This window comes from Nicotiana tabacum, chromosome 14 (assembly GCF_000715075.1).
Source record: "Nicotiana tabacum cultivar K326 chromosome 14, ASM71507v2, whole genome shotgun sequence".
Classification (NCBI taxonomy): domain Eukaryota; kingdom Viridiplantae; phylum Streptophyta; class Magnoliopsida; order Solanales; family Solanaceae; genus Nicotiana; species Nicotiana tabacum.
In genome coordinates, this window is record NC_134093.1 from 42,206,034 (window position 1) to 42,224,808 (window position 18,775).

Genomic DNA, 18,775 nt, shown 5'->3' on the forward strand with positions numbered 1-18,775 from the left:
CCTGACCGACCTCCCCCTCTAGGGTGACCTCGAACTGATTGAGCCCCACCACTAGCTGGCTGTGTGGGTGTTGTATCTACTGATGCTGAAACCATAGGATGTGTGCTCTACTATGGGACTCTACACAGAAATCTGGGCAATCCCTCTTGAGATGACTAAAGTCTCCACACTCGAATCAACCATTGTTTTGATGAGGCTGCTGACACTGATAACCCGAATAACTGCATGTGAAACCCTGAGAAGATGGAGCATGGTAAGAGCTCTGTGCTGGCAGTGCACTGAATGATAATTGAACTGGGAAAGCATTGTATGAACTGTGGCTAACTGATGAACCATGGGGAATCTAATGAGCTGCCTGATTGGCCTAAATGGACGGCCTCTATTGTGATGTGACTGGCCTCTAGACGAGGCACCACCAAAATCACCTGAACCACGGGGCCTCCTGGCCTCCCGCTACTCTCGCTCAAACCTGCGGACATGCTCCAAATGCATAACAATCTCAACCACCTGGTCAAACCTATCATCCGTCTCGGCCTCCCGAGTCAAACTATATCGTAGACCATAGTTGAGGCCATCAATGAACCTCTTGATCTTCTCCCTCTCAGTGGGAACCAACCATACTGCATGACGTGCCAACTCCACAAATCTCATCTCGTACTGGTTCACAGTCAAACCCTTCTGGCATAGCTGCTCAAACTCTTTACACAACTCCTCTTTATGAGTCTGTGGTGTTGCGCCAATTGGTCTGCCTTACTCATAGGCCTTCCACCACCTGTAGACTGGACCTATTAGCTGAAAAGTAGTAAAGTCAACTCCACTAGTATCCACAATACCCGCTATGAAAAGAATCCGATGACACCAATCTAGAAAATCATGAGCATCCTCTGACTCTCCTCCACTGAACTAGGGAGGGCGAAGTCTTTCAAATTGCTCTGACCTCTTCTGCTCCTCATCAGTCATAGATGGTCCAACCTCGGCCCGAGTAACAATAACTAGCTGAACTGGTAACACCCCTAGTGTTTGATAACCTTGAGCTAGTTGCTCCGGTGTACGAGCGGCAGGAGTCTGGGCTCCTCCCCCAGCCTGTGAGGTAGCTGGTGCAACTGGTATCATACCCGGCTAAGCCAAGCTTCTGTACACCCTCAAGATCTGAGCCAAAGACTCTAGAAGACCAGGTATAGCAACAGGTACTGCCGATGTCTGAGCTGGTCCCACCAGCTCAACAGTATCTGAAACCTTCTCCCCCACTGGAGCAACTGGTGGCTCCACAGGTGCCTACTCGCCCGATCCGGCGGAAAGTGTCCTCACCACCTGTGAGAGAATAGAAGAGTAAAGGTCCAAACTTCGCAATTAACAAATTCGCACGACAAGAATGCAAGAAAGTGAAGTTTCCTAATAGTTCGGTAGCCTCTCGAAGATAGACTAAGCACTACCCCAAGCAAGAATAATACCCCGTTGCACGCACACGGGGTCAACTCCACACATGTGCGCCACCCATAGCACGTAGCTATCACAAATAACTCAGGCAATTAGTGCCTCAACCAAGTTTAAGTAAGACACTTACCTCAAGCAAGCTAAATCAACACTCTAGAAAGCCCTTCCCGCGTGAATCAACCTCCGAACGGCTCGAATCTAGCCAAAATAACTTAATAATGTCAATAGAAGCCATATGAAACAAGGCCAAACAATGAAGCTAAGATCTTGGTTCAATTATGCAAAGTCAACCTAAAAAGTCAACCCCGATCCCACACCTCGGAACCCGACAAAACTCACATATTTCGAACACCCATTCTAATACAAGTCCAAATATATGTGTTTCATCCAATTCAAACCTCAAATCGACCCTCAAATCATCAATTTTCACTCTCCAAAATTATAGTCCAAAACCCCCCAAATTCCACCTTTAATTCACATAAACTAGGTATATTAATCTACGAGTAATCAATATCTATGATCAAAATAAAGTAAAATGTACTTACCCCTTCAATTGTGATGAAAATCCCTCCAAAAATCACCTCCAACCGAGCTCCACAACTCAAAAACTGTGAAATAACCAAAACCCTTCAAAATTATATCCTGCCAAGCAATTCTGCATTTTTGAACACTTAACTGTATCTGCGATACCGCTTATGCATTAAAAGTCCCGCATCTGTGATCCTCACTTAGCTCGCGACCTCCCGATTCTGCGGCTCACCAAGCACACCTGCGCTTCTGCTTCTGCGTACTCCCATTGCAGAAGCGCATTCGCTTTTACGGAAACCATATGCATATGCGGACATTCTCCCTAGCATGCCAGCCTCGCATCTGCGCAACCAAGGCCGCACTTGTGGCTCCGCATCTACGACCAAACTTCCGTAGATGCGACAACACCAGAACTCAATTTTTTTTTCAGTAATGCCAATTCTATCCCAAATGATTCGAAATCAATCCGAAACACACTCGAGGCCCTCGAGACCCCGTCTAAGCACACCAAACAATCCCAAAACATAACATGTACCTACTCGAGGCCTAAATCCACACAAAAAAATATCAAAAACTATGAATCGCAACTCAATTCAAGCCTAAGGAACTAATCCAAATTTCTAAATTCAAAACTTATGCCGAATCATGCCTAAACAACTCGAAATAACCTCAAATTTTGCATGAAAGTCCCAAATGATGCAACCGACCTATTCTAACTGTTGGAACCACAGTCTGAACCCGACACCATCAATGTCAACTCTCGATCAAACCTATCAACCTTCTAAATCTTCGACTTTCCAACTTTCGCCAAATATAACCAAATCGATCTAGAAATCTCCAAATCCAAATCCAGATATACGCCTAAGTCTATAATCACCATGAAAACCTACTGGAACCATCAAAATACCATTCCGGGGTCGTCTGTATAAAAGTCAAACTCCGGTCAATTCTAACAACTTAAGCCTCCAACCAAGGGACTAAGTGTCCCAATTCAATCCAAAACTCCCTCAGAAACCTAACCAACCATCCCCGCAAGTCACATAATCACAAACACACATATGTAAAGCATAAAATAGGGGAAATATGGCTAAAATACTCAAAACGACAGATCGATTCGTTACAAACGGATTTCAATCCACTAGAGGAGGAAGAGCCACAAGGGGGAACTAAGAAGGAAGAACAAAAGCTCATCCAACCGTGACTAGGCCACAATCCAAATCATCATAATCATTAGAGAAGTTTTGATGATTAAGTCTATATTCTAGAATGTGAGAGGCATCAAATCTCATGCTACCTTTGATAGACTTAAACAGCTCAAAAGAAGACACAAATTCGCATTTATGGCTCAGTGAAACCTTTTTGTGGAAGATCCAAACTTGACAAGTTTAAGGGAATGTTAGGGTAGCAATCAACATACTCTAATTGCAACAATAAGATTTTGTTTTTTTTTCCGGGATCAACTATTTGACTGTACTATTCCTTAAGAGACAGAACATCGAGTTACAGGTGTTTTCAGCTGTCAAGAAGACAATCTGTTGATAATAATAATGTTTATACTAAGTGTAAAAGTCACATAAGAGAGACAATATGGGATGATCTAAAGGGTATTTCAGATAATATACACTTGTCATAGTTAACTGCTAGGGATTTCAATTGTATTTTGGCACCTAAAGAAGAAGGGAGGCAAGGCACATTCAATGTCTTAATTGTTTAATGAATTACTCTTTAAAAGATGCAGGATTCATAGGCTCTTGATATACCTGGTGCAATGGATGGAGTAAGAGATTAATAGTTTTGAAGGGACTTGATAGAGCACTTATGAACAAAGAATAGTCACAATAATTCACAAAGACTAGTGTTACTCATTTGGTTAGAACTGGATCAGACCACTGGCCTTTGTTGATCTTAGTTACAACAACACAGACTGCAACATAGAGCTATTTCAAATTCTTAGATTTTTAGATACAAGAACTTGGTTTCATGGACATAGTAAAGCAAGCCTGGACAGAAGAGGTAATAGGCTCACATATGTGGAGATTTCACCTAAAGCTCAAGAATACTTGTAGGAAGCTAACATGGTGGTCCAAAAATTGTGTCGGAAGTATTTTGATCATACAAAAAAGATAAAGGTCAAAGTGGTAGAACTAGAGGAGAAATGCATATAGGACAACTCAGACATGAATAGAATAGCCTATAACAGTGCCAATACACAACTAATCATACACCTGAACTGAAATACAGTAGTTCAAGGAAGAAGATAGTAATTCTAAATTCTTTCACTCCTTGATAATTTCAAGAAGAAGGAGTAAGCATTAAAAAGATTAAAAGGACAGATAATACCTAGGTTGAATAAAATGATGCAACTGTTGTTGACGTTATTAAATTTTTGAAGCTCAATTCTGCTGAAGACGACTCTTATAGAAACTTCAGCGACTTACAATGCCTACAAAAAATGATCACTGCAGAGGATAATAAAACATTGTGTGCAGTACCTACAGGGGAGGACGTGAAGGAAATTGTATTCTCAATAAGCCCTAACAGTGCAACAGGGCTAGATGGGTTATTTGCGAGATTTTACCAACACTATAGGGATATTATCTTTGCAGATTTAGTTAACATGGTTTGTGACTTTTTTGCATGAATACAATTGCCCGGATCATTCACTCATACTTATCTTACCTAATTCCCAAAGAGACATGCCCACAGAGCTTCATAGAGATTAGAATAATCAGTCTCAGTAACTTCAGTTGCAAGATCATCTCTAAGCTCTTAAATACTAGAATGGTTGCAGTGATACATAAGATGGTTTCGGCCAACCAAGTAGGCTTTTTGAAGGACAAATTCATTACAAAAAATATAATGTTTACCTAGGAGGTTGTTCACAATATCAAGAAGTCCAGTGCAAGTGGTACTGTGATTATGAAGTCGGACATGGCCAAAGTTTTTGACATAGTCAATTAGAAATACCTTTGCCAAGTCCATAGGCAATCTGGATTGTCAGAAGGCTGGACTAATATTTTGGAGGCTAATTACCAACAACCGGTACACAATCAATATTAAAGGGAATAGACATGAATTCTTCAATTCATGAAGAGGCATTAAACAAGAAGACCCAATTTTTCCATCTCTCGTCATTATTGGGGCAAAACTACTAACTAAACTCATGGAGCAACTTAAAGAGGAGAGTTTTATTCCATATACAGTTGATAGAGGTAGCCCTGATCTTACACACTTGAGCTATGTAGATGACACAGTTCTATTCTCTTCTAGAGATCCATGTCACTCATTTCAATGATGAGAAAACTTTTAACCTATGAGAATGGCTTAACTATTGAACAAGAGCAAATTATGTTTTCTTGTAGCACCTAACACCTCATGGACAATTATTGAATATATTACTCATCTTTCATGATTCACACGCTCAAAATTCTCATTCGCTTATCTGGGGTACCTCATTTATTTTGGGAAGAAGAAAGTGGTAGACTTTAGGGACTTGGTATGCAGAGGTGGCAAGGCATGATGCTATCCTATGATGGTAGAGCAGTTTTAATCAAAATTATTCTTCAGTCCACCACTGTACACTTTATCACTAGTGCAGCTGCCCCATACCACAATCTCTCAAATGGAAAAGCTATAGCCAAATTTTTCTGGAGTGATACAGAGGGCAAGAAGAGATATCACTGGATGTCCTGAAAAAATCCGTGCTACCCAATAGATGAAAGAGGCATAGGAATCAAATCAATACAAGATTACAACAATATTATCAGGGCTAAGTTGTGGTGGAGCTTTATAATAAAGAAAAGTTTACGGAGAGATTTTATAAAAGCCAAATATTGTCCAAGAGATCACCGTGTCTCAAAGAAATGGACAACAAGACAATTTCATACTCGAAAAAGACTTCAAGAAGCAAGACATGAGTGTGTAAAGTTCATAATATGGAAAGTTGCATATGTGAATCTATCTTTCTGGTGGGATAATTTGTGGAAATTGGTCCTTTAGAAAAGTTCTCTAATCAGATAAAACCAAAGAAACTCAGAGTTTCTGAATTCATAGTTGAAAGAGTATGGAACCAAGCCAAGCTGGAGAAGGCCTTACCTATGTCAGTAGTCTCACATGTGCTGAACATTGAATGATGAGGATAAGAACTTTACCATATGGACACCAGAGCAACATAGCCAGTTTACATGTAAATCTACCTGGAAAGATCTGATAAATATCCAATAGTGTTACACTAACTGCAGTTAAAAAGCTTGGCACTCCAAAGTCCAAACTTCCTTTCAAAGTTTATTTTTTCATGATCAGTCTGCTGGCTAACTGCCGGTAGATGATGCATTGCATAGGTTTAATATTTATGGATCATCAAGATGTTGTTGTTGTAGGTTTGGTGCCATAGAAACAATTGGTCACATCTTCAGAAAGGGAGATCTAGCTAGGACTGTCCGGTTGGAGTCAAGACTAGAAGTATCAGAAGAACTATAATGCATTGGTGGTTGACCAAACATACCAATAGGTTGCATCTTTTCTTACTTCAATGCCTCCCCTTACTTATTTCTTGATAATTATGGAAGGCAATATGCAATGCTAAATGTAAAAGTACTACTACTACACCTGGGAGAATAATAAACCAAGTCATTTACCTGATAAGGTTATTGATCTCTTCTCAGTTCCTCTCGCTCACCTTGGATCATTAATGCCATGTGGCTTGCGAGCAAATTGAGAAACTTAAGACTAGGATTACTATTCAATGTATCAATTGCGATGAAACCTAGTCCCAGAACTATTAAGTTGAACACTGATGGGTGCATGAAAGGAAACTCAGGTAGTGCAGGACGTGGTGAAATTCTAAGAGATGATAGGGGTCAGTTAATTATGGCTTTTACAGCTTTCTTTGGGGTTTCTTCCAACAATGTGGCAAAGGTAAAAGCAGTACTTATTGGGATGCAATGGTGTATTGACAAAGGATATCTAAATGCTGTAGTGGAGTCTGACACTATAATAATTATTGAAATGAGTAATGAGATATTTAAACCTTCCTGGAAGATTAAATATATTATTAGAAAGATTAGGGAGCTAATGACTCATGACAACCTTTTGTTTCAATAATGCTAAAAGGGATGTCAATGGCATTGCAAATTACTAAGCTAATTTGGGCGAACATATACAGTAGAGTTCACTCTTCACACAGGATTTGACTCTCTGATATCTAAAAACTTTTTGAAGAATGACATTACTGGTTTACCAAGCTTCAGGACTAGAGCACAGACTAGGAACTGTTCTTTTGACTATTGATAAATGTTGTATAGCAGTTACCAAGTGTAAAGCCCCATAAGTTTCTACAAGTGATTCAGGTTCATTTCAAGCTTAAAAAATACAATTTATACATAACTCGAGCGACATGAGGCTAGCATGTCACGACCCAAAACCACCACCGGTCGTGATGGCACCTAACCCACTTGCTAGTCAAGCCAATCGTAGCAAAAAATAATAATAATTACAGAATAAACAAGTTTGAAAGTCGAATAAACATAGATAGAAACCGAGTCAATACATAAATCCCAGAAACTGGTAGCACTGAGTCATGAGCTTTAAAATAAGAGTACAAATCTGCTAATACAATACACTGTCTGAAATAATAACAGTAGTGAAATGATAGAAGAAAATGCCAGGGACTGCGATCAGAATGCAGCTCTACCTCGAGTCTCCACAGCAACAACTACAACTCCCAATGCTCAGATAGGTCTAACTCATGGATCTGCACAATTAAGTACGTACGTAGTATGAGTACAATCGACCCCATGTACGTAGTAAATATCATAACTAGTCTTGATGAGGTAGTGGCGAGAGTGGCCAATGATACTCACTAATCAAACTTGTACAGTTCATGAATATATGTGTACACAACAATAATATTGAAGTCTAGGCATAGAGTAGAGGTAAGGCCAACAGTGCACATAAAGAAGATATGCCCAAGCATTGTAAATAGCTAACAGTTCAGCATATAGAGAATATTTGCATGTATAACATGTTAAGATACACATTTCGATATGTGGAAAAGATATTACTTTGTTGAAATCCACCAAGTAAAATAGTATATAGAGAAGACACACAAAGCCAACACTGATTAGTTTCTATAACCTGCATGTACACCATCAAGAGAGAAACATAAGAGAGCGAGCCTAGGGGATAGATCCTTATTCACACGCTATACGGATAACTCACGTTCCATAATTATAATTACCGTATGGATAACTCACGTGCCATAATCATAACAACCGCACGGATAACTCACTTGCCATAATCACAACAACTGCATGGACAACTCATGTGCTGTCAAACCAGTCCATATCACAGAAAATATATACAAGAATACATGTACACGAATAACGGATATCAAATCACATACTCATGGACTGAGAAAAATAGCATGCTAAGGTGTATGCATGTGCGAAGTGTACAACTACAACTCCGATTAGGCGGATACGCAATACAATATCAAGTATCATGCTCAAAAGGGTTATCGAGCCTATTCATGGCCTCTAACATAATTCAAGAAGTTTACATAGTCATACAAACAATCAAAATACTAATCTTAGGAAGCACACAGTCCAAACAAGGCATAAGTTCAATCCGGTCAAAATCATACATAACACCCATATATATGCTCGTCACCTCGCATATACATCACTTTTTATACATTCCAATCAGCCAATAGGGTCACATACTACGGGTTATTCTCTCATTACAAGATTAGGCAAGATACTTACCTCAACGAACAAAAATCAATACTCCAAAAATACCTTTACCTTAGAAATCACCTCCTACCGGTTCAAATCTGGCCAAAAATAACTCAATAGCGTTAAACAAAGCCATAGAAACCATTCCAAACATTAAAGCTTCAATATTTATTAAATTTCCAAAAAGTCAATGAAAGTCAACCTGGGCCCACATGGTCAAACCCGAGTCAAGGGGTAGATCCCGACTATCCATAAACTCACAAGTCCAAATATGTGATTAGATTCCAAAACCGAGTCCAAATCGACCACTAAATCCCAAAATTCATTCTCAAGTAGTAGACATCACCTTTAATTTTCCTTCAAAATTCCATGTAAAAAGTATACAAATCCATAAGGATTCAATATATATAGCCAAATCCAAGTGAAAATTACTTACCCATAAAGTAGTGATGAAAATCTCTTTGAAATCGCCTCTTACCGAGCTCCAAAACTCAAAATAATAAAAAATGAGCTAAACTCGACTTAAACCTTCTTTCCAGGCATCCTCGCACCTGCGGATAATCAGCTGCAGGTGCGACCTCCTCTTCTACGGAAATCTCTCACATATACGAGCTTCCTTAAGGCTGCAGACCCTCGCACCTGTCGCTTCTGCAGTCTCGCAAGTGCGTCCATCCTTTGCTCCTGCAGCATCGCATCTCCGATGGTCTTGGTTGTTGATGCAAGCACTGTCAGCCTTAGCCTCTTTGCAAAAGCACTGAAAAACCTCGTAGTTGCAGCACCACACTTATGCGCCATAGTCTCGCAGGTGCAACACACTAGCACCAGACCTGCCAACAACTATGAAAATGGTCCGGAATGGATCCGAAACATACCCGAGCCTCTAAAACCCCGTCCAATCATAGTAAAAAATCAAAATATCTAATCCAAAGTTATCCGAATATTCAAAATACCTCAAATCACATCAAAATGAGGAATCGACAATTAAAATCAATCTCTTAATTTCCAAACTTTCTAACTTCGTCAAGTACGTATGAATCTTGCCTAATCATTCCGGATTCTAACCAAAATTTGCACATCAATTCCAATTAACTAAATGAACCTATCCAAAGTCTTGAATCACCAACCAATCACCGATAATACCAAAGTCAACTCTCGGTCAAACCTATGAACTCTTCAAACCTTCAAATTGCCAACTTTAGGCAAATAGAGCCAAAACCTTCTAGCAACCTTCGAATCTAAATCCAGACATACACCCAAGTCCAAAATCACCATATGAACCTATTAGAGCCACCAAATTATCAATCCAAAACTATCTACTCAAAAGTCAAACCTTGATCAACTTTTAACAACTTAAACTTCCAAAATAAGACTAAGTATCACAAGTCGCTCCCAACCTTCTCGAAACCAAATCAACCAACCTAAAGTTACAAAACAACAAACAAACCTATGAAAAATATCAAATAGTGGAACAATACTCAAATACACAAAATGACCGACCGGATTGTTATATAGCACAAGTGAAAAAAGTTCATTGAAATATTCAGATATGAAAGTCATGAGGGCCTGAGGTCCCTAAGTTAAGTGTGTAAGGAAATAATTTTGGAATTGAACAAAGAAGAACAAAAAAATTATTAAAGCCCAAAGCGGCCAAGATGCGTGGCCAACACAGGTTGCGTGGCCTATTCCAGTGTTAAGAGAGGAAGAGGAGAAAAAGACCCACAACTGCGTGGCCAAGTTATGTGGCCCATGTAGGCTACATGGTTAGGATATGTGCCCCACACAGACCTATGTGCTATAAATAGAGGGAGTTGTGTGAGCGAGAAAAGAAAGAAGATTTTGGAGGTTTTATGATTCTAGAGAGAAGTTCTCAGCCATGGACATTCCACACACTCCAAAGTGAGTTTATTGGTATATTTATGATGGATTAACAACATTGAATATTGGCTCTAACATTATTATAGATCAAAATCCATAGGGATTCCTCCAATCTTCAAGAATCATCTAAAAGACTTCAAGTTAGGGTTTGAGCTAAAATGGGTAAATTCTCTACTCTACACGTGAATACAATTATGAATTAAGTATTTGGATAGTATTGTGAAGTAGAAAGTACCGTTTGATTGAAGAATTACGTTAGTTCTTAAAATCAGTATTATGAGTTATGGTTCTTGAATGGGGAAGAAGATGAATATTGAACTTTTGAATCTTGTTAAGATGTTTGGTGATTATAATGACTTTAATAGCCTGATTTTGATTAAGTATTGAATTGTATAACATCGATTAGGGCTTAAAGGCCAAGGATGGAATCAACTAAGGATAAAAGTGATGCGTATGGGTGAATTAAGCTTGTTGAAGACTTATAATCAACTTGTGAACCTTAAATGGACATATGTCACACCCCAACCTTGGGATGTGCTACCAGAACACAGTGCCCCAAGGCCTACACGAACCGACGTCCATGCTTACATCTTTTTAATCATGAAACCTGGGCCAACAAAGACTCCAAGTACTAATATCAGAATTTAAAATGTACACATCTAACTATGAAAATAATATTAACATTTATACAACTTTACCTTTGTTACCCACATGGTCATAACCAGCCCTTACATACATCCGAACACTAGTTTGCAAGCCTCTAAGAGAGCTAAAATATAGTACATGACTTGGTCCGGACATGGCTCCACAGTACCCAAAATAATTGGAACATACACTTCGGTACCTATTGACTTTTGAACAGCTACCCCAAAGAAGTGGAGTGCAACGACCAACAACAGGGACAAATACCCTATTGGGGAGGGATGTCACCCGGTCTATCTGCACCTGTGGGCATGAACACAACACCCAAAAGAAAGGGGGCATCAGTATGGAAAATGTACTGAATATGTAAGACTTAGAAGGCATGTAAATCAAAGACATAACATAAGAGATATGAATACATGATTTCAACCTGAATACCTAAGACAAGCCACCGAGGGCGTAAACTGTAGAAACCATAAAACTTAAAAGTATACAAGTTGCATAAAAGGTTAGCCACCTATGGAGACTTGCTCACTAAATATAATATAATATTGCTCAACCACTCTTTGGGACGTATCATTTCATATCGTACCCGGCCTCATGGAGAACTCGATAAAGTTTATCTCTTCCATCACATCGTACCTAGCCTTAGGAGGTCTCGGTTGTGCCCGGCCTCAAGAGATCTTAGTCGAAACCGGCCACAGAAGGGCTTAGTAGTATTTCATAGCACATCATTCCGTACCTGGCCTCATAAAGAGCTCGATCGTACCCAGCCACACAAGGGCTAGGTAGTGTTTCACATTGTATTTCATCAAACCTAAATGATCAGTAGTTGCACATTAGGTGCCATGCCTGGCTGTCTAGCAAACGCAGCATCTGTGAATTTTATATATATATATATATATATATATATATATATATATATATATACAGAGTCAATTTCAAGAGACACTAAGATCAGACTCAGGATGAATTGTATTTCTCCAACTTCGGGACAATATCTAGAAACGCTAAAAATTTGATAGAAATGTTACTAGTAAGGATGTATGAGAACTGAAACAACTTTACTAGGATGAACTTAGAACAAACCAATCTTATAACACATAAATCCTTTCAGAGAGGGAAAGGCTTACACCAAATCATGCCAAGAAAGAAAGTTATCCTACATACCTTGTTGAAAAACTAGCTACACTTCTATGATGGTTAAGTCTGCCTCCGACAAATCTCCAGATTGAATAAAATGAGATAATAGATATTATAGTGACGATTCCAAGCTCATTCACACTAGATCCTACAAGATTCACCTTCAACCTTGCCTTAGACTGTTTGGGAATTTTAAAAGGGATGTTGAGAGAATTTTGAGAGAACTAATGTTGGTGATATCTTCTAGCATGGGTGAGAAAGAGATACACTGCCTTTTATATTATGCCAAATCTAGGAAATTCTGCCGTAAAAACATGCAAAATGGGTCACCCCACCCCGGTTGCAGCACCCAGTGAGACAGTTGGCATTAGCCCAATGTAATGTGTAATCCCCCTTTTGACCCCTCTATCCCCATACGTGTCACCAGCCGATTGGATGCGTTAGAAGTCCCACTTACCAATCATTAACTTTATGCGTGGGAAAAAGTGTGGGGTGTAACATCATCCCCCATTCGAAACATTCGTCCTCGAATGTTGAATCGTAGTCACTCCTTGCAAACTTCTTTAGTCATCTTGGGTTGCGCCCGCCATGATAGTCTCATTGTAACCTCCCGTAGTATGGAATAGATGGGGATACCACTTTTTCATGTCTTCTTTAGCTTCCCAGGTCATTTCTTCTATATTATTGTTCCTCCAAAGTATTTTAACTGAAGCTACCTCTTTGATTCGCAGCTTACATACTTGACGATCTAGGATAGCCACCAAAACTTCTTCGTAAGATAGATACTTCATAGCTTTAATATCTTCAATAGGTGTAATACGTGATGTATCACTCAGGCACTTTCAAAGTATAGACACATGGAATACCGGATGCACTGCTTCTAATTCCGGGGGCAATTGGAGCTTATACGCCACTCGACCGACTTTCTAAATAATTTGATATGGCCCAACATATCGGGGACTGAGTTTTTCCTTCTTACCAAACCTCATCAAGCCTTTCATAGGTAACACCTTTAAGAATATCCAGTCTCCCACAACAAACTCCAAATCTCGTTGTCGGGTATCTGAGTAAGATTTTTGCCTATTTTGAGCGGTCAATAAGCGACTTCGAATCATTTTCACCTTCTCTACATCTTATTGCACCAACTCAGGGCCTAATAACTTTGTCTCACCAACTTTGAATCAGACGATGGGAGATCTGCACTTTCGTATGTATAGTGCCTCATACGGTGCCATACAAATGCTAGCATGGTAGCTGTTGTTGTAGGCAAATTCGATGAGTAGTAGATGATCCTCCCAACTTCCTTTTAAGTCCAAAACACAGACTCATAATATGTCCTCGAGTGTCTGAATAGTGCATCCGGCCTGACCGTCTATTCGTGGATAGAAAGTGGTGCTAAGGTTGATCCTCGTACCCAATCCTTTCTGAAGTGATCTATAGAAGTTAGCCGTAAATTGGGCACCTCTGTCCGATATGATAGAAATCGGAACCTCATGGAGTTGAACTATTTTCTTTATGTATAGCTTTGCATAATCTTCAGCCGAGAAAGTAGTCTTCACTAGTAGGAAATGAGCTAAATTGGTGAGTCGATCCACGATGACCCATATGGAATCATATCTTTGGCGTGATCGCAGTAATCCGGTATCAAAATCCATGTTGATTATCTCCCATTTCCAAGTTGGAATTTCTATATTCTGAAGCAATCCTCCTGGTTTCTAGTGTTCAACCTTAACTAGTTGGCAATTTGGACACTGAGCAACGTATTCAGCAATGTTCCTCTTCATGCCATTCCACCAGTATAGCTGCCGAAAATCTTGATACATCTTGATTGACCCCGGGTGAACAAAATACCGGGATCGATAAATCTCCGCCATGATCTGCTCTCGGAGTCTCCCGATGTCGGACACACATAACCGGTTCTTGTATCTAAGGACTCCGTCCTCAGATAATTCAAACACTTACTTCTTTTGAAAGGGAATGCTTTCTCTTATCCCCACCAAGGCTGGATCGTCAAATCGTCATGCCTTTACGTCTGCCACTAGCGAGGATTTGGCAGCATTTCGAATTGTGGCTCCTCCGTTACCGGTATCCATCAATCGTACACTTAAGTTAGCCAACCGGTAAAAATCTTTGGTCATCTCCAATTTATGCTTTTCCACATGCCGTAGACTTCCTATGGATTTCCGGCTTAATGCATCAGCCGCAATGTTTGCCTTCCGGGAGTAGTACAAAATATCAACATCGTAATCCTTTAATAATTCAGCCATCTCCGCTGCCTCAGATTTAATTCTTTTTGCTTGAATATGTACTGTAAGATCTTGTGATCAGTGATTATGTCGACATGAACTCTATATAGATAGTAACGCCATATCTTCAAGGCAAATATAACAACTGCTAGCTCCAAGTCATAAGTAGGGTAATTTTGCCCGTGTTTCCTTAGTTGTCTCGAAGCATAAACAACAACTCTCCAATGTTGCATTAAAACACAGCCCAATCCCACTCTAGAGGCGTTACAATATATAACGAACCCCTCGGATCCTTCAAGAAGAGTTAGAACTGGCGCCGAGGTTAACCTGTCCTTTAATTCTTGGAAGCTCTACTCACAAACATCGATCCACCGGAATTTAGCTGCCTTATGCGTCAACGTTGTTAATGGAGCAACTATAGATGAGAAAGTTTTCACAAACCTTCGGTAGTAACCTGCTAAACCCAAGAAGTTGCATACCTCGGTAGGAGTTATGGGCCTTGGCCAATTCTTAACTGCTTCAACCTTTTTGAGTATCAACTTTGATACCCTCACATGATACTATATGCCTAGGAAAAGTGTAACGACCCGGCCGGACGTTTCGAGAGTTATAGCCCCGTTTTTCTTATTTCTACTTCTTTTTGTATTATTCAGCTATTTTATGTTATATCGGGTTAGTTGGTTCGGGTTCGGAAGGAACTCGGAGTGAATTGAGACACTTAGTCTCTTAAGTAGAAACTTAGGTTGGAAAAGTCAACCGGATGTTGACCTATATGTAAACGATCTCGGATTTGAATTCTGATAGTTTCGTTAGCTCCGTTAGGTGATTTTGGACTTAGGAGTGCGTCCGGAATGTGATTTGGAGGTCCGTGGTAGAATTAGGCTTGAATTGGCGAAATTGGAAATTTGACGATTTTAGTCGGCAGTTGAAAATTTGATATTGGGGTCAGAATGGAATTCCGGAAGTTAGAGTAGGTTCGTAGTGTCATTTGTGACGTGTGTGCAAAATTTGAGGTCATTCGGACGTGGTTTGGTTGGTTTTGGCATCGGTTGCCGAATTTGGAAATTTAGAAGTTCTTAGGCTTGAGTCCTATGGTAATTTGATGATTTGATGTTGTTTTGAGTGATTCGAAGGTTTGACTAAGTTGGTATGTTGATATATGACTTGTTGGTATTTTTGGTTGAGGTCCCGAGGGCCTCGGGGTGATTCCGGGTGGTTAACGGATTGTTGAAGTTGGAAATTGCAGTTGGAGCTGCTGCTTCTGCTATTTCCGCACCTGCGGAAGAAAGGGTCGCAGGTGCGAGGCCGTTGGTGCGCGTGGGGAGTGCGCAGGTGCGGGATACGCTGGGCCAAGGCTGGGAATGCAGGTGCAAAGAATTGGCCACATCTGCGAGCCCGCAGGTACGAGGCTTTGAGCGCAGATGCAGAGATGAGAATTTTGGACTGGTTTCGCAGATGCGCACCTGGGACCGCAGATGCGAATCCGCAGGTGCGAGGAAGGGGTCCGCAGGTGCGAAATCTGGGTGTTTAAGTGAGTTGTGCAGGTGTGGTTTCTTGGACCGCAGGTGCGGTCGCGCGGGTGTGAGAAAATGGCCGGCGGTGCAAAAAACCTGGGCAGAAACCATAAATAGAACCCTTCGCGAATTTTGGTCATTCTTCACAATTTCAACTCGGTTTTTGGAGCTTTTCGGAGAGGTTTGAAGAGGGAATCAAGGGGATTTCGTTGAGGTAAGTTACTTGAGCCCTAATACTTGTATATATGGTGATTTCCCGTTGTTTTAATCATGGTAATTTGTAAAAATAAGGGGTTAGGGCTTGGAATATTTGGAGAGTAATTTAAGGATTTGAAGGACCAAACGATGTCGGATTTTGATGAATTTGGTATGGTTAGACTCGTGAGTGAATGAGATTTCTAGTTTTGTAAATTTTGTTGGATTTCGAGACGTGGGCTCGGGGGTCGGGTTTGAGCCAATTTCGGGTTTTGGTCTAATTTTGTAGTTTTTCTTTTGGAATTCATTCCATTAGCGCGTATTGATGGTGTTGTACTGATTGTGAATAGATTCGGAGCATTTGGAGCCTGGGTCCATAGGCAAGATCATTGCGGGTTAGAGATTTGACCGGTTTGAGATAAGTAACGATTGTAAATCTGGTTCTGAGGGTATGAAACCCCGGAATTTATATAATTCTACTATTTTTAGTGACGCACATGCTAGGTGACGGGCGTGTGGGCGTGCACTGTTGGAAATTGTGACTTGGTCCGTCCCGTAGCAACTGTAAAGTTGCATACTTTGTTGAAACCATTTGATACTTATATGTTTTAGAAAGAATTTCTGTAAATTGGGCTGAATGCCATGTATGGGCCTTGCGCCAATGCTGTTTGGACCCTTAGGGGCTATTTCTTACCATCCTCTCATTGTTTTCGATTGAAAATCTATACTCAGTCATGTTTATACTTGTTTACCGTATAACTCAGTTTTATGACTCTATTTTGATGCATATAAATGTTTTGGGCCGAATGCCTGAGTGGCTTGAGAGGTTTATGACTGAGTGAGGCCGAGGGCCTGATTTGTGAGGATGAGTGTGGATCAGGGCTGCCCGCCTGCAGCATATTTATGTTTGATATCGGCCAAGGGCCTGATTGTGAGGTTGAGTGTGGATTGGGGCTACCAGCCTGCAGCATACTTTATTATTATAGCACGTGAGTTGTCCGTGTAGATTATAGCGCTTGGGCTGAAGGAGCCCCTCCGGAGTCTGTACACCCCCCCAGTAAGCGCAGGTACCTACTGAGTGCGAGTACCAAGTGTCGATTGCTGAGTGACTGGGAGGCATGAGTGATTGTGAGGTATGCCCGAGTGGCAAGAGTGATTGTGAGGTATGCCCGTGTGGTACGAGTGACTGTGAGGTTTGCCCGAGGGGCTGTATATGAGTGATGTTTTGCCCGAGGGGCTGTTTATGATTTCATCATTTTTGCTCACTTTTGCATTGAGCCTTCGTTTGAAAAACTGTTGGAAAAATATCTTTAAATGATTTTTACTGGAACTGGGTTTAAACGAGATGTTTGATTCAAATCCTGATTTTAAAAGCATGTGGTATTTTACTGAGATTTCCTGATATGAACGTTATATGCTTTATTGCTCGTCACTACTGCTCAGTCTTTATTTATTGTTGTTACTTACTGAGTTGGCGTACTCACGTTACTCCCTGCACCTTGTGTGCAGATTCAGGTATAGCTGGACACGGTAGCGGTTATTGAGTGTTCTGGTTGCAGATTTTCTTGGAGATAGCAAGGTAGCTGTTTGGCGATCGCAGCCCCTGCTCTTCTCCCTCTTATCTTCCTCTAGTTGTATTTAGCTATTTTCCAGGCTGAGTTAGCCTTGATATTGTTAGATAGATTGTAGCAGATGCTCATGACTAGTGACACCCCGATGTCGGGCTTTTCTTTTTCGCACTTCTATTTTTTTCTCTTTGATTTGAACTCTTTTAATGGAGGTTTTATGTCAAATAACCTTGAAATTATCTTTAAAAGAAAATATCGATTTGTTTTGGAAATGAGTTGGCTTGCCTAGTTCCACGATAGGCGCCATCATGACAGGGGTTAGTTTTGGGTCGTGACAGATTGGTATCAGTGCATAGGTCTCATGAGTCATGAGCGGGTTTAGTAGAGTCTTACGGATCGGTACAGTGACGTCTGTACTTATCTTCGAGAGGCTGTAGAACCTTTAGGAAACTCCACATTCTCGAATTCTTGTCATGCGAATTTGTTGATTCTAGTAATTAAACATCTGTTGTTTCATTCTCTCACAGATGGTGAGGACTCGTACTACCGGTCAGGAGGGCCAGCCACCAGTACCACCAGCCAGGGCCGCGAGAGTCCGAGGCCGCGGTAGTGGCCGTGGTAGGGGCAGAGGTGCAACCTGTACAACTGTTGGGGTAGTACCTACAGATCTACCGGTTATCCCAGATCAGGACAAAGTTCCTGTTGTTGATGCACCAGCTCAGGCACCACCTGTGCCTATTGTGATTCTAGGCCTTCAGGAGGCCCTAGCTCAGATTCTGACAGCGTGTACTGGCCTTGCTCAGGCGGTCTCTATTTCAACGGTCGCAACCACTTCTCAGGCCAGGGGAGGCACTCAGACTCCCGTTGCTCGAACACCCGAGCAGGTTATTCAGGGA

At 40.9% G+C, this 18,775-nt stretch overlaps 1 protein-coding gene across 1 annotated transcript; it reads left to right on the forward strand.

Moving 5' to 3' along the window:
• Positions 1 to 6,657: 6,657 nt before the first annotated feature.
• Positions 6,658 to 7,065, forward strand: LOC142168913 (uncharacterized). Its single transcript, XM_075230088.1, has one exon. The coding sequence runs from the start codon at positions 6,658 to 6,660 to the stop codon at positions 7,063 to 7,065; it is 408 nt and encodes a 135-aa protein (XP_075086189.1).
• Positions 7,066 to 18,775: the final 11,710 nt, after the last annotated feature.

Coding starts and splice junctions, on each gene's coding strand:
- LOC142168913 (XM_075230088.1), top strand. CDS start 6,658: ATGTGGCTTGCGAGCAAATTGAGAAACTTAAGACTAGGATTACTATTC.